The 20,721-nt window shown below is 40.0% G+C and overlaps 1 protein-coding gene across 1 annotated transcript in view; it reads right to left on the bottom strand.

Annotated features, from left to right (window-relative positions):
* brip1 (BRCA1 interacting helicase 1) overlaps positions 1 to 20,721 on the bottom strand; it is a 59,233-nt gene that overhangs the window by 18,926 nt on the left and 19,586 nt on the right. The window contains exons 8-16 of the mRNA XM_054600872.1: positions 19,467 to 19,688; positions 19,098 to 19,297; positions 18,881 to 19,013; positions 17,661 to 17,821; positions 17,316 to 17,493; positions 16,917 to 17,057; positions 15,927 to 16,088; positions 3,582 to 3,744; positions 3,174 to 3,295 (exon numbers count right to left, since the gene is read on the bottom strand). Coding sequence (XP_054456847.1) covers positions 3,174 to 3,295; positions 3,582 to 3,744; positions 15,927 to 16,088; positions 16,917 to 17,057; positions 17,316 to 17,493; positions 17,661 to 17,821; positions 18,881 to 19,013; positions 19,098 to 19,297; positions 19,467 to 19,688 — 1,482 coding nt within the window. The remainder of the gene's footprint in view (positions 1 to 3,173; positions 3,296 to 3,581; positions 3,745 to 15,926; positions 16,089 to 16,916; positions 17,058 to 17,315; positions 17,494 to 17,660; positions 17,822 to 18,880; positions 19,014 to 19,097; positions 19,298 to 19,466; positions 19,689 to 20,721) is intronic.

Raw genomic sequence — 20,721 nt, 5'->3', positions numbered from 1 at the left:
TTTAAATGATTCAGTGTTATTGGTGGTCAGCTTAACAAAAATCAAATCTAAGGTTTTGGTGCAACTTTAAAAGGCAGTACAAGTCAAAGTGTCAGCAGTCACTACCGTCAGCCTTGCCTACCTGATCCTACATAAAGAACAATTATGACAAGATGTGGCAGGAGATCAGGCACTCTCTGAGGGGCAGAGCACATGTAGCAAAAAAACAAATGCTGCTCATGTGGAGAACAGAATATGTCATTAGAAATGCACACAGTCTCTTCATGCTTGGTCAGCTCCAGTCCGGCCCCTAAGCGTTGGCTTTTTCAATCCTCCTCCTGGTGTTCTGCTCCATCCACTTATCTCCTGTTTCATTCCAGATCAGGCACATTATTGTACAAAGCTTGTTACAGCGCATTTACACAGAAACATCAGTTTCATGACACTGTATATTGACTTTAGATTTTATTTTTTTATTAAAAAAGGAGCGGGGCTTTGTTTCATATATGTCTTTTTCAGTATTAACTGCCATATTTTTGTGTTTTCTTTGTTATTTTTTCAACTTGATAAATAAAATAACATCATACATACAATGTTATATCCAACACTTTAAACTGCTGCATCAATGCCTGACAGTCTCAGTCTTCTTGAGCACATGAGTTGTTATTATTGGAAATGTCTCATTAAAAAGGGTACGATTCCTGTGTGCCAATGCCAATATCAAAACAACCTAAAGAAACAAAAAATCCCTAGTTCATGGGAGTATTAATAACCACAATGAAAACTATGTCTAAACTATGACCTTGTTCGTCAACACCCTTTTTGCCAGATGTCATTAACTGTGAATATGTCAACATGCAATATTGTTAACGAAAGAAGATGAGACTAAGATGTACTTTCAAAAACTAGCTAACAGGAATTACCATATTTGGACTGATGTAGAGATGACCTATACGCTATGGTAGCGGCAGCGACCTGTCAATCACAGTAAGCCCGACCTAAAGCATACCCTGCTTTATGGTCTGGTTGACTCTAAATGTACCATAATTTACTAAATGAACATCATGCTGTATTGAAGAAGACTTGAAACTAGAGATTGAGAACATAAACTCATGTTTACAATGTTTACTGAGGGAATAAATCAAGAGAGAAGTAGAGTCCTTTTCTCATAGACTTCTATACAAACAGAGGAGTCGCCCCCGATGGCCACTAGAAAGAATCACGTTTAAAACACTTGTGCATTGGCTTGCAGAGGCTGCTGCCTTGCAGTACCACAACAAAAAAGCTGGCTGTCAGCGCGGTTCTCTTATGTACTGACTTCAGGGTTTACAACCACAGCCCTGGTGCCGTTAACCCTATAAACCCCCCAAATCTTATTTCAACCTCCTGTCGTCACCTTCGTTAGAATCACCATTTAGTTGTGGGGGGGTGAAACCCAATAAAAAAAATATCCAAGTGTATATACATTTTAGATTTGGAGTTGAAATGTTTTATGAGATACCTGGTATTAGTAAGGAACTCAAGCCTTACATGGTAGTGTAAATCCCTTTACCTGTAAAAAAAAAAGAATAAACTTTCATCTAGTGCTACCATGGCTTAATAAAATAACAAAAACCACTGGCGTCTCTTATGGTCAAACCATCGAAGGTAAAAACTCTAAAATGACCTTTGAGGGATCCTTTCGACCATGAACCTGAACACCAGTGCAAAAACAATATCGCTAATCAAAAAAATCAATCTGATCAAAAAGAAGAAGCGATGGCCTGAGAGCTGACAGTGGTGAAACTGACAGCTTTGGCTAATGTGAAAGGGTCTGGGAAGCTTCAATCACCCAAACATCTTGCCACACTGACAGAACAAGTTAGTGAAAGCTTCGTCGTGCTCTGACAGGGGATGTGGAGGAGAGGTAGGCGGCGGGGGGGAGAATCCAACTTAAAGGTCAACTTTAAACACTAAGGACGGGGCAAACACAACATCGCTTTGGGATTTTTTTTTACGGATCACGAAAGACGCTCTTATTTGTTGTGTGCTTGTGTGTGCATGTGCATTTGTATGTCTGTAAGATATATTTTTGTGTACATGGTATTCAATATGTTGGATCTTGGCCCAAAATTAAAGAAGAGGTGTATATCTTCCAGACACAGAGAGACGGTAATGTTATAATGGAACCATTTTTAACATTTCTAAAAGGCAGCAGCTTCAATCTTGATATACTATGATTTCTTTTTCAACCTCAGTTCTATTTGGTGATGCATTTGTACAGGTATTTTTTTTAAAGATGAAAGGTTTCATGGACAACATAAACGGTGGAAGAAATGGCGAGACTTTAGATCATCGGGTGATTTCCATTGGTTAAGATACCAAACATAATTGGTCAATACACAAGTCTACAGTAGATTTGTTCCAGCCGTTGCGGCTGTTTAAGTTAATATGGCAATAGCTTCACTCGATTGAGCCACTCAAATTGATTGTTTATCACGTGTAGATAGTTTGCTACGGACAACAACAGCGTAAGAGAAATGTGAAAGCGATGACAGCATGGAGCATGAAGCAACTGACTGACTCATTTCTTGCTACAGACTGGACTGAGACTGTTTACTGACAGAGTTGTGAGACAGCCTTCTCTGCTAGGAACATTACTAAAACCAAGTTAGAGGCTCACCAATTAGCATATATGTATGTGCCAAGATTCAAATTATTAGAAGTAAGTCACAGGCCCATTTCTCGGACTAGGAAGTCAAGTAGAAAACATCAAAAAATAAATAAAGATAAGACTGGACTTCTCAAAGCTCTGTTTGCAGTTTTAAAAGAGGCATTTTTTTATACATTTTCTTTCAGAAGATTTGACTTGTTTTATTTTAAGTTAAGTTCAATGTGCTAGGACTCATCTTATCTTTTGGAAAGATAGCTATCCGTTTTCCATACCAATTTCAATGGGCCTTATTCACAAATATCAATTATTTTCTTAAATTCGTCCAAAATAATTGTTTTTCATGGGTTCTGATAATGATGAAACCCATTGTCCTTGAAGGTGTGTGCCAGTTGATCCTAATTAGCATAAGTAAAAGCCCTGCCAATCTCCATAAAAGGGCATTAGACTGCAGGGACGTTTGCACATACAGAAATTGAAAAGCCAAAACGAAAGTCTAAAGAGGGTGAGCACCGGACTCTAAACCTAAAAAAGGTCTACCTACTTGGAGGTCTTTGATGTTTGGGAAGGGAATTCCAATGGTGATCACTGCCCTGGCATTGTCATCAGTGAAGTCTAGTCCTTCACTCACTTTACCCCTACAGACAGCGATCAGCAGGGCACCATCTATAACAAATACATCACATACTGTAGATGTCACACACTGTAAATGACAAGAAATCTAAGAAGAAATCTGAACTGTTCCATTGTAACTTATGATGTCAGCCACTGTACAAATGACAACTTAAGTTCATATGAAGTAGCACCACCTGCTCTTGTTATAAATCAATGAATTACTAGACGAGATCAAATTAATGTAATTCCACAAAAATCTATAGACATCCGCTATACAGACTGATAGATCAAAACCATCAGCTGGTCCAAAGGTCATTGTGACAGTAAAAAGTCTCACCTCTTTCTTCCTCACAGTACTTGATGGCATCGTAGTACCTCTGAAGCAGTTCGTCAAAATCCCCCTTGCCACCACCGCGGGGCTCTGCGATCACGGCTTTCTGTAGTTCTAGCTTCTTCCAGAGACCGGTGTTGTTCCATCTGTCTCGCAACTTGTCCAGCATCTGATCAAGTCACAGGAGGTATAATGTAAATACAGAGGCTTACTCAGGTTTCGTTGAAAGAGTGGAAATTGATCACATTGAATCAAATCATAAAACTGAATACACAAAATGACTAAGAGCAGCATCTATTTTCTAGACTGTCATAGATGATGCTATAGTCAAAAAGTTGCCTCGTGGTTTAGAGCGAACAACACCATCTTCAAGTACATCTGTGTATAATATAGTAAGTGAGCTTGCAAATATGGTAAATGATCACTGCATACCTTCATTTTGCTTAACACTAACCAGTATAAACCTGGATGCCGATGTCAACTGTCTATCACTTTGGTCTAGACCAGGGGTCTCAAACTCAATTTGGCTTGGGGCCACTGCTGGTATTGTCGTCTCATAGGAGGGCCACTTCAACGTTCAAGCACTACAAGAAAGCGCAATATTTTTGAAAATTTACTTTTTTATTTCCATGTTTTTAATAACTTATTGAAACATTGCACTGAACCAACACATACAATCCCTGAATACATTTGTGCTTTATTCTATTTCTTGCCAGAGACCTGGCAGCGCTTCTGCTCACACAGCTGAGCAACATTTGCCCTGATCAAGGTTACAGTAGAAACTCTGAGTACAGCTTCAACATGGGCATCACTAAGTACTTGCATTTATTAAAGTTCATAGTCAAGAAAAGTTTTTCACACAGATACGTGCTTCCAAAAAGGCACATTACCCGACTGAACATTTTTGACAGCTCAGGGAAGGATGGAAGTAATTCTCTCATGAATTGTCCAGTCATGTCTGCTTTTCCCTGTGCCTCTCTGAATTTAGCTTTTAGATCACTGTTGCACTGCAAGTCAATAAGTTCCATTTGCAACATACTTGGGACACTCTCCACATCAGCTGAGAAGGGGTCAGCAAACAGCTGGAAAGTGTCACAGCGTGCCTTGAAGTCAGCAAAACGCTGATCAAACTCCTGCAGAAGGTTTTCACTAGCACAGGCATATTCACCACCACTGAAGGCTGTGCCCTCCTCCACAAGAGACCTGCATGTTGTGAAATGGCTGAGATATTTTACAGAAAGCTGAGTTTTCCACAATTTCAGTTTAGCGGAGAAGGCTTTCACATTTTCATAAGCTGCAGTGATAAGCTGACCAGGGCCCTGGAGCTTCAGGTTAAGGATGTTCAGCTCCTGTGTTAAGTCCACTAGGAATGCAAGGTCCATAACCCACCCTGGATCATCAGGTTCAGGAACATCCATTCTGTCACCTTCCATGAATTTCTTCACTTCTGCTCTTAAGTCAAAAAAGCTCTTCAGGACACTACTAAATGATGTACTTCTACTAAAGTAAAGTACATCACCATATGTTGTAAAAAGGCCCTGAACTGGCGGTGCTGTAAACTCCTGGACCTGATGTAACTGATACATCTCAGGACAACAGACGTGACATGCTGCACAGTGCCTGTTGGTGTACGATGCAGTGCAGAACGACTGCTGGATCTGCATTTTCCTCTAACTTTCTTTGAACCAGCGCTACCAGTCGGTCATAGACGGGGCTCCATCCGTGGTAATGCCCACCAGTGTGTTCGCACAGCTCCTGAAATATATCCTTGGCTGTGGACACAAACTCAGCAGCTCTTCTGCTTTATCGGGGACTGTTACTGCCGACGGACAGGTGTCGGTATGTGACTGCAGACCACATTAGGCTACATTATTTTCTTACTTTTCTTTTATCTCGCCGCGTACGCATCACTTTGATTTATTTTGTCAGAGAGAGACATATATACGTATAATGTCCCGCTGGGCAGCAACTTAAAAAACTTTTTTTTGGAGGTGTTGTGAACGCAGCGCTGGGACGAATGTCCGCGTTTGCCTCATAGAAACGAGGCAGCCAGCCAGGCACGGAGGAGAACTCTCCATGGCAACGCTGCTGTCACTCTCCATGGCAACGCTGCTGTAACTGTCACTCATTGAGAATGTTTCTCTGCTTGCATCAAGCCCGGTCGAAGCCATATACCCCACCGTGATTGGTAGGTTCGTTCAGCTCCGCACACAACACTGTAAAGTGCCATTCATATAAAACTTGCGGGCCGCACTAACATTAAACTTTCATATTAAGGTGGGGGCCACAAAATATCGTCTAGCGGGCCGCAATTGGCCCGCGAGTTTGAGACCCCTGGTCTAGACTGTGTACCAAAAACTATTGGATGGATTGCCATTCCCCTGAGGACCAATTCTACAATTATTGGTGATCCCATGGCTTTTCATCTATGTCAATGTTTACATGTATCCAATAGAACATCTTTACATAACTTTTGTGATCCCTAAATACAGATGCAGCCACCTAAAATGTCCCCACAGAGTTGCCTGCCAGTTCCAAGCCAGTTTCCAGCCAACTTCCAGCCGCTGGGAGTTCCCAGCTGAAAGAATTTTGTTTCTTTGTTTAGGCCATGGTCTGCACCATACGTTTTTCTGACCTCAGTTGTCAATTGTTGTTATTAACGTATTTTTAATAACAAAGCCTCAGATTTTCAATGGTGGGATGTATCCAAGTACATTTAATTATTGAGGTTCTGGTACTTGGTCGTACTTCCATTTTATTTTACTTTTTAGTTCCACTTCAAGTAGTCAAATATTGTAATTTTTACTGCACTATATATTACGTTACATAAAACATTTTTTTACAGCTTTAGCTCTAAGTTACTAGTTTATTCATATTTTGTACCAAAATAATAGATCATTAAAGGCAAAGCAAGCAAACAGTATACTGTATAAAGTAGATTAAATGAGTTCCACCTTTACGAGCTCAAACATTGACTTGATCAGCATATAAACTCAGCATCAATAACTAAATAAATAATTTACATCATGCTGAAAGGGGCCATTTTTATTATTATCTAATACTTTTACTACTTTAGTAAAACTATAGTGATATATACTGTATTTATTGTAAAGCCCTCTGAGGCAAATTTGTAATTTTATGATTTTGGGCTATATAAAATAAATTTAATTGAATCCAACACTGCTCTTCTGCTTGCTTACCACAAGCGGCAAAAAAACACAGTAGAAGCGCAAATATTATAATAACAGTTGTTTTAACTGTTGTTAATCACTGCTCCATCTTGTGGAACCATTGTAACTGCTGTTCCAGAAATGGTGCTGCTGAGCGGTGTTGCAAGTCAGCTGTGTGTTCACTACGTCATTGCGGAGGATCCCCAGACAAAGTCCCAGCGGGGCCCGTTATACATCGTCTAACTCATTATGGAGGGAGTTACATCTGTAGGTACTGTATTTACGAGTCGGTAAATAAACTTTGGCATGGCCTCTGTAAAAAACTGGATTGATCAAAATAGTAGGATATCTGTTTGGTCAGACGCTTGTAACAAATTGTGAAACATTAAGCTTGAAACATAGACCTGGGATCATTTGGCTACCAATGTCTGCTGCTGTATCCTCGAACAGCTTGAATTTATTTTTTATTGTACTTGCTGTAAAGCTGATGTGTTTAGATCCCTTTTGTAATACAAGTATTACAAAAGGGATACAACTATTGTTAGTGCTCTTAGGAGAGGCACATTGATCTAACAGCCCATATCCTAGCATGGCCTCACTCATCTGTACTGTGCAGCTTAAATCCTTGAATAAGCATGGCTTCACAATCAAAGAGCAACTCCACTGGCTTGGAAATGTGTTATAAGGGTCAAGCAGAAGTTCTTCTTGTAGTCAGCAGAAAACTTCCCAACAGGTAAACAGTGGTAAAACCTGGGCCAGATGCAGATGGGGTCACCAGATCAGGAAGGTGACCCTAACATCTTGTCCCAAAAAGTGCATCTATTCTATTTACCTGCGTGAACAGCCAACTGAAGTGTTCCTCAAAAACAACATACAGAGCTAAAGTAAAATGTACTACAACAACAAAGGCAGACATTGAAAAAGACAGTAGGATAGTGTTGATAATTCCTTGCATGCCAGTTTATTTGCCTCATAGTGGTGAAATGAAGCATGGGGAAGATTTCATCATTTCGCTGTCTCCTAAAGCAAGTGCGGCCAGGACGCTTGCATCAATAAAACATTGCACATTCACTAAATATGCAGTGTAACATCAACAGGGGACCCCCCCCCCCCCCTTACGTGCGTCTTCAACTCAGTAAACTGTTTGTCCTCCAATAGCTTTCCAGTGCAATCTTGAGTGGGTGATGAATAATGCATGTTATGTACTTTAGGCAGATCTACTACTAAACAAAACAGCCATTATCTGCCAGGCTGCACTTGGAAAGGAGCTGATCCCACCAGGCAAAGAGTACCGAGAACAAATGCTCTTACTGATAACAAAAATATGCAACAGGGTCAAGACATGCAGTGAACATAATCAGAACTTGTTTTTAACAGGGCAACAACGATCATGCTTGCATTAGTGTTTATTTAGTTTAACTTTGTTTCTATCAATAACAGAAAAGGCTATTACTTCTTTTAATTAGGGTAATGCCATCCAGGACTGGACCAGTACTATAAATGCAGCCATGGACAAAAATCTCTAAAATATGTGGGCTTATTAAAGACCAAACAATAATTGTGAATATTATTATATATATATATATATATATATATACAGTGGGTACGGAAAGTATTCAGACCCCTTTAAATTTTTCACCCTTTGTTTCATTGCAGCCATTTGCTAAAATCGAAAAAGTTCATTTTTTTTTTCGCATTAATGTACACTCAGCAACCCATCTTGACAGAAAAAAACAGAAATGTAGAAATTTTTGCAAATTTATTAAAAAAGAAAAACTGAAATATCACATGGTCATAAGTATTCAGACCCTTTGCTCAGTATTGAGTAGAAGCACCCTTTTGAGCTAGTACAGCCATGAGTCTTCTTGGGAATGATGCAACAAGTTTCTCACACCTGGATTTGGGGATCCTCTGCCATTCTTCCTTGCAGATCCTCTCCAGTTCTGTCAGGTTGGATGGTGAACGTTGGTGGACAGCCATTTTCAGGTCTCTCCAGAGATGCTCAATTGGGTTTAGGTCAGGGCTCTGGCTGGGCCAGTCAAGAATGGTCACAGACTTGTTCCGAAGCCACTCCTTTGTTATTTTAGCTGTGTGCTTCGGGTCATTGTCTTGTTGGAAGGTGAACCTTCGGCCCAGTCTGAGGTCCTGAGCACTCTGGAGGAGGTTTTCTTCCAGGATATCTCTGTACTTGGCCGCATTCATCTTTCCTTCAATTGCAACCAGTCGTCCTGTCCCTGCAGCTGAAAAACACCCCCATAGCATGATGCTGCCACCACCATGTTTCACTGTTGGGATTGTATTGGGCAGTGCCTGGTTTTCTCCACACATACTGCTTAGAATTAATGCCAAAAAGTTCAATCTTGGTCTCATCAGACCAGAGAATCTTATTTCTCATAGTTTGGGAGTCCTCCATGTGTTTTTTGGCAAACTCTATGCAGGCTTTCATATGTCTTGCACTGAGGAGAGGCTTCCGTCGGGCCACTCTGCCATAAAGCCCCGACTGGTGGAGGGCTGCAGTGATAGTTGACTTTGTGGAACTTTCTCCCATCTCCCTACTGCATCTCTGGAGCTCAGCCACAGTGATCTTTGGGTTCTTCTTTACCTCTCTCACCAAGGCTCTTCTCCCACGATTGCTCAGTTTGGCTGGACAGCCAGGTCTAGGAAGAGTTCTGGTCATCCCATACTTCTTCCATTTAAGGATTATGGAGGCCACTGTGCTCTTAGGAACCTTGAGTGCTGCAGAAATTCTTTTGTAACCTTGGCCAGATCTGTGCCTTGCCACAATTCTGTCTCTGAGCTCCTTGGGCAGTTCCTTTGACCTCATGATTCTCATTTGTTCTGACATGCACTGTGAGCTGTAAGGTCTTATATAGACAGGTGTGTGTGCCTTTCCTAATCAAGTCCAATCAGTTTAATTAAACACAGCTGGACTCCAATGAAGGAGTAGAACCATCTCAAGGAGGATCAGAAGAAATGGACAGCATGTGAGTTAAATATGAGTGTCACGGCAAAGGGTCTGAATACTTATGACCATGTGATATTTCAGTTTTTCTTTTTTAATAAATTTGCAAAAAATTCTACATTTCTGTTTTTTTCTGTCAAGATGGGTTGCTGAGTGTACATTAATGCGAAAAAAAAAATGAACTTTTTCGATTTTAGCAAATGGCTGCAATGAAACAAAGAGTGAAAAATCTAAAGGGGTCTGAATACTTTCCGTACCCACTGTATATATATATATATATATATATATATATATATATATATATATATATATATATATATATATATTATTATTATCATTTTTAAGAAGTTTATGATGACTAATAGCTCATCCCTTTGGAGAGGGCAGTCTGAAGTAAATGTCAATCTCTACCATCAACTATCAGTGAGGCATACAGCTTATTTATTAAACACTGGTGTTGGATCAGTACTCTGCATCGGCCGACAACAAGGTGTCTATATCGTAATGGGTGATGAAAAAGGCAACCTCAACTTGGCTTTATGTATGTAGTTCAAAACTAACTACAGCACCTTTCCCATAAAACTCCTCCACATTAAGTTGGAGATTCACGTAAGGGACAAAAAAGTATTTATTAACCCCACCAGGCAACTGCTTCCAACTCCTCCACAGTAAAGTTTTGATGCATCTTTGCTTCTTTTGGCAAAGCTACTCGTACATTGCTGGAAACATTGGTACTTGTAGCCCACTAAGACAACATATAATAGAATTGGTAAATCAGAGATGCCATTCTGTTTAACAATGTTAAATTACAATGTGTTATTTTGGTGATGGTCACTAGCATGATATCACCTCTTTACTTTGACCATGTGTTGTTGGCATTCACAGGATAATGAATCACTACATTTATTTTAGGATGGTAAGACCATGACATTTTTCTCAAAAGGCCTACAACTATTTAGGACATCAGTTATTATCACATTTTTCAACTTAATAGCCATTACTAGTTTTGTGAAATCTAATTCTCATATCAAAATTCATACAGGTAATGTCCTTAGAAATGTTTACCTAAACTTGATCCATTCATCCATTTACATTAGACTATGTTCAAGTTAAACCAAGGTGTTATTGCCTCAGTCAGCCATGTTCATCACAAGATTGGTCCGATAAATCCAACTGCATGGATGTAGGTGTGAGGCAGAGAATCTTGCTGTGCAGTCAAACAGATCTTCAGCACCTTCAGCAAAGGCTTTCAGCCATGTGAGTGTTAGGCACTCGACACAAAAATTACACTCTCCAATATTACAGACATGGGCAACTTCATGGATAATTCAGGGACAACATCTGACAGAGACCTGGTGTTTAGTTGGCACACTGGGCTTAGCTATAAAATGTCAATCAACATGCTTAACTACACACCTCTATGTATTCTTCAAGAATAATCTGAAAAAAGATGGTACCAGTAATTCAAGGCCTTCCAATTCAACATTCTGAGAACCACCACAACAAACAAGTACCGCAATTTACGTATATGCCGGATAGGTTAAGCACTATAAATTATATTCCACTGGATTTTAGAAATTGACATGTTTTTTTAAATAAAAGCAAGAGAATGTATAATCAGAAAGTATCCGTTAAATACATTTATCCCAGGTTTGAGTTTTTGTTTTTTTACTGAAGCAGAATTAGCTTTATTTGCAGAGATTACACTAAAGCTTTATAGGATATCAGAGCATCTCAGAAACATAAGCTATTGTTCTACTTGTCTTCAAAAGACAGGGAAATTGTCAATTAAAAGTGAGCACAGTTACGATGCCGAGGCAACATAAATGGGTATGAGCGGTATTTAGCACATAAGAGGGCACAACAAAGTGGGAATTTTGTATTGCCTTTTTCAGGCATGGTAGTTGCTATGCTAAGCTGTCACACAGTAAAGTGAGCCAGATCTTTCTGCCAATGGGACAATGTGAAGAAACAACTAGATAGAAGCAGTGAACTGTAGTCTTTCTGGCACTTTTATACTTCCCTTCTCTCCTCCCCCTTACTATCTCCCCATCTTTCACCTCCTTTGCATCCAGCCTCTCTCTAGAGTGAGTAGAGTGAGCTGTGTGGCAACACATCGCAGCTTCTCTAGTGCCTACTGAATTATGAAACAGGCTTGGAGGCGACAGCATTAATGAAACATGCAGCCAGGAGCCACATTTCGTAGTGGCGAGGGGAGACGTGTTGTTGCGTCGTAAATTATTCAGCCCCAAAATATCACAGTAACCATCACGCCAAGACCGGTGGCAAGAAGCCACCTGCCACCTCTGGCCTGCCACTCTTCCCTTGTCGCCTGCTCCACACATTCCAGCCACACTGGGGGTGACAACAGAAAGCTGCACAAACAAAGCAGACACTCACTGATATAGCTTCCTTTTCTTCTTAGCATTAATCAGAGCTAAATATAAAGTGTATATTTTGAGACAAATGAATGTCTCACATCTCATATATAAGATTTTAAAACAATATGAAAATATGTTTTTAAAAAAAAGTGTCAACAAATCCTATTTTTTCCATAGGATTTTGACATATGTCCTAAAAACTGTTTATCAAATAAATGATTTTGTGCTTGAAAAAGAACATCACAGTATCTCTAATTTGAGCATGCTCAGAGAAAACAAGCAATTCAAAAGACATTATCTTGACCCCGAGGTTGAGATGAATATTCTTCATTGTTAAATTAAATGATTAATAGGTAACAGATTAATTGTTGCAGCCCTTTGTTTGTTCTTATATCATCTCTAAATGTTCCATACTATGTTTAATTAGATTTAAAACCTATTAACAGCCAGAATGTCCTACTGTGGTTGAAGGAGGTATCAGCACAAGAAGATGACTGATGCCTGAAGACTGATGCCTGAAGTTTCCACTATAAAAAATAAATAAAAAATCAGGAGGGATATGCCACACCAGAGAAATAGACCCATGAATCGCATGTGTACAGATTGTAAAGCCCTCTGAGGCAAATTTGTAATTTGTGATTCTGGGCTATACAAAATAAACTGAATTGAATTGAATCCAAAGTGCTTCCAAACAGGAACAGAAACAGACTCACTTTGAGATACCAGTGCTTCAGGAGCTGTGTGACTGGTGCTTCAGATACCTCTTAGCTGGTGAGGACAGTGTGTGCTGGCTTCACCCAAAAGTCCGGTTTGACTTTGATTTAACACAGGCTTGGCAGAGTCCAGGCACCAGCGCTGGGTGCGTCCTCACACAGACAGCAAGGCGGCATCACCTATGGCCTTATCTTAATCTACTACATCCCTGCAAAATCCCGCTTTTTTTAAAGAACCATCGGTCCCCTTTTCCAGTGGAGCATTGGTCCCTTCCTTTGGCAACGGGGACCAGTCAGCAGGGCCCGCTGGGGTTTTTAATGGGCATTAGATGGAGGGCTGTTGAGTCTGAAGGGCTACAAAACCAAAGCACTGGTGCAGTCAATCAGGTGACCCTGATTACAGACAAACTTTGTGTGTGTGCGAATCTTAAAAAAGAAAAAGGTATTGAGCGGTGTGCTAATGCGCAACATTCTCTTGAGTTTCCTTTGAATTAATTTAACTGCAATGCACCAAAGCTGGAAAATGACATAAATAGAGTTTATCCCCCAACGTTGACCCAAAAAGACATATTATTGACAGCAAAAGTCAGATTTGGAGTGATTTTACTACCAATTTGTCAATATACCTGCTATAAAAAGATAATAAAATTGAACTTAACAGAGTAAGCAGAGAAACAGCCTTGGGGTGCATCTCCTTGATCCTACATGCCTTTGCACCTCACTCCTCTCTCTATTCACTGAGCAGCTGTGTATGAGGGGCTGTTAGCCATCACCTAGACATACTGAACAGGGATGTCTGAAGATGACCTATCCTCTCTCTGTTGCACGTACACACTCACACAAATCACAGGGAAGACGGGACTCAGCGGCACCAACTAGGCCTCCACGGGCTCCAATTAATACCCCAGCCCTTCATATCCCTTCATCTCCTCACCTTTAAGAGCTGACTGCAGATTAAATATTTATGCATCAGCACAGAGAGAGAGAGAGATAGAAGACTCCTACATGGCTATCAATAATAAAAAAATGGAAAAAAAACATCCCACAGCTCATAGTCCCTCCTCAGCTGGCGTCACAGGCTGACAAAAAGGAAGGTAAAATGAGAAAACAACAAGGCCCAGAGTCTCAGCTTTCCCTAACAGTTTGGATGGCGGTGTCATCAGCTGTTCGAGAATGCAACTAGATAGCAAGAAAACAAGGACTGCAGAGAAATCAAACCAATGATCACTGCATGTGACAGGTTGAAATACAAGTTGAACACGATCTTTGCAAACATGCAAAAACTAAATTTGCAAGGGCAAAAATAACAACTGTGAAGGTCCACTGTTAGATTGAAAGTGATGGGTCTTCTTAACATGACATAAACTCATCACAGCAAAACAGTACGCCAGTGTGCCTAGCTTCCATGACAAAATGTACTTACTGCAAAAACAGGATGCGAGTGTAAAATGTATCCTAATCAAGTACCTCATACAACTCCATTCCAAAAATCCAAACCATCTCTGTGAGAGATTGAAAGCCTAAAATGTTTGGAAACACTGCATTAAAATACAGTATAATAGAATTAGAGTGTTTTTTGTCATAAAGACTTTAACTCAAGCGTATTATATTTCCCAGTTAGTATGATTATTGACCAAAATTGCTTACTGACCAAAGTCACACGTAACATGTGCAATGTGGACAAAAATATAGATAAAGATAGATAAAATCCACTTGGCCCTGAGAAAGCTAATGTGACATCTGAGCTACAGAGGACAGTAATTATTCATGAACAAAAATGCATAACAAACAAAGGGGGACAAAGTGTCTATGAGTGCCCTCTAAGAAGTGCCCTCATTAACTGAAAGAGGATACAGCTCCATGAGGATGGTGGCTTTTAACAAGTCCTTGACAAGTACCTATATTGATTAGTGGTTATCTATTGTAACATATGACACCACCAAGAGCAGCTTCTTAGCAATGGGATCCATTGGAATCCAGTTTAGGCTTTGAAAACTGTATCTTGTTTTGCGAGGCAAGTTAATCCAAATTCCTTCAAATAACAAAAACTCTGGACATGACTCAAACTTACGGTCTCTAGCTCCTCCCAGTGGTAGAATGTGGGAAAAAAATGTTGTAACTGCATACAAACCACCATCACAATGTAATTGTGAGTAAATTTAGTTAAATGATCGACTTATAACTGCCCTGTCTAGAGCACAAGTAGATCTGACTATAAATATATTTGTGTATTCCGATAAGTTACTCTGTTACTTAGATTTTTTTTCTCATTAAACAGAAGATACAGTATTCATCCTGTTTGGGAAATTGTGGCGTATATGACAATATTTTAGCCTTATTCTTTCACCTGAAACCCCGGTGGTGTGAAACAGTCTTGTGAACAAATAAGAAATAGATTTACAAACATAATTCAAAGTGTTAGGCAGGCTTACTGTCATATCTTATAATCACCAACAGCATACGTGAAAGTACCCAGTGCAAAAGAAACCAAGGAAATGCATCCAGCCCGCAGGACTGTAAGGTCTGGTTTTCCTCTTTGTTTTGTGATATAAACAACACGCATATATTCAACATTGCAGCCACCGCTAAGTTACAGACTCAGATTCAATCATTATGTTGCTTTTGTCTCACTTTCAAATAATGTTTTGTTTAAAATACTTTAAACCCTCTGTGGTCTCCCTTTTTGTCTAGCTCAGTGAGTCTGGGCTGTGACACCTGATAAAAACACTTTTTATGGCACATTTCAAGCAAGGTACCAGAGGAGGGGGAAAAAATAGTTACAACATTTTATACACACAATTTCTATAAATTCATTTTGTATTTATTGTTAACTGTAAACTGAATATTCGTGGCATTTCATAAACCTTAGTTCACAAATGTTTTGAAACTGCTGGGACAAGACAAGATCTGATGAAAATTTTAGTCAAAACTTGAATTTGTAACTTTTTAAAAACCTCAAATAGCTAAACAATGTTATTGTAAAAGTGCCAGAAATTGTAGTGGTGAGATGTATCAACAGTATACAACACGGACAATTTGACATATTATTACATAGCGAACTTAGTAACAGTAATTTCAAAGCCAATGTTTCCTGTTTTAGTAGAGAATGTCTTAGTGGTATTTACCTTGTAAGAAGGCAAAAAGCATAGCACACCCTTGGCAACGACCTGGCAGACATGGAGCAGCAGCGCACCCACCTCGTCCTGGAAGGCATACGTTTCAGTATGTTGGAAGGTGGCACAGAGTTTTCTGCCTTGGGGTCCTTCACCAACAGTGCCCACCCAAACCTGAGGAGAGGGCATTAGACATATTAAGTTCATACCAACAATATACTTTATAAAATAAATATATCTGGGTATTCTCATGTTGGCCCAAAAATGTGTTTAAGTGCCGAAGCACAAATGTCTCCTGGTATCATTATGAGCTTTTAGAACAACATTGTTATGTGCAATGCCACATTTGTGGTGACACTGAGTTGTATGTCCAAGTAACAACATTATGCAATCAAATGGTTAGACGGAAACATCTGCTAGAAAAGAATGTTATAGATGTTGAGAAAGGGTCAAAGTTTCCAACTGTGTTGTTCAGCTTAAAACTTGAAAAAAACTTTAAAAGAAACTTAAAATTGACCTGATTGAGACTGATGGAAATAATCATACATCTCTTTCTGACATGTAGTTTTAAGGAAGCTTGCCTCTCTGAGGGAGAGAGGTTTTACGTTCATAGTAATAAATCAGTCATATTATCATATTAGACATCCAGGAAATGAGCATCTATAAAGGGAAATTCCCTTTATACAGCATTTACTTTGTCAAAGAAGCCACTGTTCCCGGAGGCTGAGTGACATGGTAACCGTAAGGGGTGCAACGGATCACGTTTTGGAGACACAGATCGGATCAGCAGAAAAAAGGGAGCAAATTCATTGATAAAAAATATATCTTGGCATAAGTAGTTTTAAATATGTATTATAAGCTGCTTAGACCAGGTCATAATTCCTACTCTTAAATCTATTTCATATTGCTGTGAAAACGTCTCCTTCAAACAATATTTATTCAAGTTTCTGTACGGATCACAGATCAACTAAGGTCTGTTGCACCACAAACAAACCCACTGACCTGGGACTTGTTGATAACATGGTTGGCCTCCAGCTGGATGGAGAATTTCACCCCAAGTTCAGAGGAGAAGGAGCCCATGGGTGACAGGGTTCCTGAGGTCAGCACAATGCTGTGCACCGACTTACTGAAGTCACAGAAAGCCTAGGAGATACAGACACATTGAGCCTCCAAGGATTGTTTCAGCTGTAATTTATTCAAAAAACATATCAAAGCATATAATATTAAGGGTGGCATGGTGGAGATTAAAGAACCTTTTATAAAAAATGTGTGACATATTTTAACAGCACTTGGAAGGTAACCTTCAGATCAGACAAATTCAGTCATCCATTTATGTTTATATACTTCAGTAATAGATCAGTTTGGCCTACATGGCAGGGTGTGCCATCCCTAACATCTTACCAGAGCAGGGTTGAGGCACCAGAAGCTAAGGGTCAAGACTTCCGTCTTGACTCGGATGCTCTGCCGTTGCCTGCGGTGTGGCCGAACAAAAAAGCCCTGGGCATCAGGTGCATCAGATGGGACTTGGTTCGTCCAAGCATAGCTCTTCTGCAGAGCTATTCGGTAGTCTTCAGCAGCCCTACAGACACACAGAGAACTGATTGATCGCTCAATTCTAAACCCTTTACAACGTTCAATTCTTAACCCTTTACAACGTTCAATTCTAAACCCTTTACAAAAGTTCGCCTGAGGCACTGGTATGACACAGGATTTTGGTCTAGCTGTTTTATTTGTTTTGTCTCTGACCTGCAGTTGTCTTCAGAGGAGTAGATGAAGCCCAGCACCATGAAGAGGTTTTTGAGGACAGTGGAGGTTGCCGAGCTGATGGTTGGAACCTGAACCATATCCTCTTTACCATTGATCAAACCAACACGCTCCTCTTTCTCCAACACTGCTGCCAGGTTTTTCTGTGACAGTGGAAGACAGTGTTGGTGATTATTACAGAACATTAACTTTAAATACATGCACATCACAGTGAAAATGCCTTGAATGGCATGATAAACATGGTAATAGACACTTTCGCATACTGATTAACAAGATTTTGTATGGTTTTTCTCCTTGACATCGGGAAGTGTCAGGACTGTCCCTCTTCGCCCTCAAATAAACCAACAGATTCAGCACAAAATGTGTCATACACATAGCCTCACAAAGTCAGTCTAAATGATAAAAACTCAAGTATCACTATGACATTTTGGCCTGGGATTGACTGAGCCAAACAATTGTGAACTGCACCAATCTACAAACTATTGGGGATAGAGTATTAGAAACATCTGATATAGGTGTTTGTGAAATACAGCTTGATTTCACTACTTGCACATGTGAATCTTATACAGACGCCTATTGTGACTGATACTTTAAAATTTGACTTTTCAAAAAAGTTACTCCGTTCATCCAGTTTGAAAATCTGAAGCAACAACCACTGAAAGCCCAACAGGTAAATACATTGTCTAAACACTGTGTAGGAAAGTTTCATGATTGCCCCTTTCTATTGCCCTCATAGACTTTGATACATGACCCCACCAAGTCTCTCAATGAAACATTAAAAGAAAAACATGGAGCTGGCAAGAATTTTTTTTTCCTGTAAGAATTAACCCACGTCACGATATGTACTTTGCTTATGAAGCATGATGGTAATTTTCAAATATGTTGTTTTGGTCCAACTGAGCAGATTTGCTCATTATCAGGTAGCAAACAACAAATACTCTAATTGATTGAACTATTGAACCTTGCCAGGCATTACTGTAGTCTGTAACCCTGATTGTAAATAGAGCTGTGCCATTACACATGCAGTGGGCCCTAACACCTACAGGAGGCCATTACACTGATGACTCAGTTGACGTCAATAAAAATCTGGTTCACTGCTTAAGGCTAAGAGTAAACATTTGAACTTGACAGACTAATAATAGCAGTAGAAGGGCATGGTAAGCCTTAAACATCTACAAGTAAAGCATCGGTATCTAGAGTACCTTCAGATTGTTGAAGGTGTCAGCAGTGATGCCCATGTTGTAAAAGATGCCCACTACATCCTTTCCATTCCAGACTTTACAGGCCTGCTCATATCCCCGTTCAGACATCAGGCTTTGGCTCTCCTGGATCCAGCTACACAATGGGCAACAAGACATCTTTAGTAAACATCAAATTATGAGCACCACAGATGAGCAATTTATTCACTGAATCACTAACTTGATCAGGCTATAACAGAAGTTCCTGAGTGGCTCGTGTTCGGAGCGCCTGATGTTGTTGTTGACCATGCTGTCAAGCTCATCCCTGGACATCAGCAGACTATGGTGGTCTAAAGTGAAGCTGGCACTCTCTCTTGCACAGTCCTCAATGTTGTGGGCTTCGTCCAGCACCACAATCTGGCCTGTCAGGTCGATTTCCATCTGGTGAAAATGTAGATTGAAAGCAAAAGAGGAAGAAGAAAGGAGGGGGGGAATAGTTAATCCCAAACTCTACGCACGATATGGTCTTTTGTTAAGAACTAAACTAATCTTGTTGCTCCCTTCGGATGGTTCTATAATTCGTTCACCCTCTCTTCAGTACTCTACTCACACTCTCTCTGATCATTGGGTCAAGTAGGTAGTTATATGGACAGAAGATGATGGAGGCTTCCTGCATAAGTTCACGGGCAGCATAGTAGGAGCATGACCGGAGACGTTTTCCTATTGCGACAAGGTCCTCTATATCCCACGCGTCATGGAGTCCGTGGACCCGCTGTAGTGTGCGCTGGTCTCTCATCCTCTGGACACCATGGTAGTAGTGGCATGACCTGCCCTGTAATTTAAAATATATATATATCACTTAAAGTGTGCAGCATTCAACAGATCATGGGGTGTATGTGACTGATCACATAGATTCCCTTTTCATTCCAGGAACTTATCACTAAATTGACCTCCACACACTGTGGGGAGAAGTTCCTGGAAGTAAATTTGGGCTCAGCTCAAGAGGTGATACTGAACTCAACTTTCAAGCACTTTCAATGGTTGCCATCTTTGTCAATTATGAATAGCCAAGCAATTGTGTCATCACATCCCAATAAGGATGAATTTCTGAGCTCTGTTCTGGTCGTCTGACGACAGCACGGTTTTCTCCATGGCACAGTACTGCTTATTTCTAAGCTAACGTTCAAAGACGTTGTAGAAGCTCTACGCAGTAAAAATGTGTATTGAGCATAAGTAAATTCAAAGCTATCATGATTGACCGCTCGATCCCCAGCTATTCCATGTCAATGTGTCCTTAAGCAAGACACTTAACCTCAAATTGCTCCCGCAGGCTGTTCCTGATGTGTATGAATGGGTGTGAATGTTAGTTAGGGTCCTGATGGGCAGGTGGCACCTTGCATGGTAGCCCCTGTCATCAGTGTATGAATAGGTGTGAACGGGTGAATGATGATATGTAGCGTAAAAGCGCTTTGAGGTGTCGGAAGACAAGAAAAGCTCTATACAAGTACAGTCCATTTACCATTTACAGCAATACAAAATATATATTAGAAAGGGATTTATGACCTAGCTCTAAAGCATTTTAGAATGTATGCCAGATTTTATTTAAATAAACAATCATTTGAAAAATGTGTTTTATGCAAATAATAACACATAAATAACCACTACAAATATAAAGCAAAAAAAAACATTTAAAAAAACTTTAGGGAGGTTTAAATTCTTTTTTGGAACGGTGATGAGAGAGTTAGTCTGGAGCCTTGCTGTCACTCAAAGTCCTCAGAAAAAAAATTGGAATCTGCAAAAAAATGGAATAAGCAGGTTTGGGTTTTGTTTTATTTGTTTTGGTTTTAATCGGAAATTGGCCAAAG

This window comes from Anoplopoma fimbria, chromosome 1 (assembly GCF_027596085.1).
Source record: "Anoplopoma fimbria isolate UVic2021 breed Golden Eagle Sablefish chromosome 1, Afim_UVic_2022, whole genome shotgun sequence".
NCBI lineage: Eukaryota > Metazoa > Chordata > Actinopteri > Perciformes > Anoplopomatidae > Anoplopoma > Anoplopoma fimbria.
The sequence above is the reverse complement of the archived record's forward strand: the minus strand, read 5'-3'. Positions and strand labels throughout refer to the sequence as shown.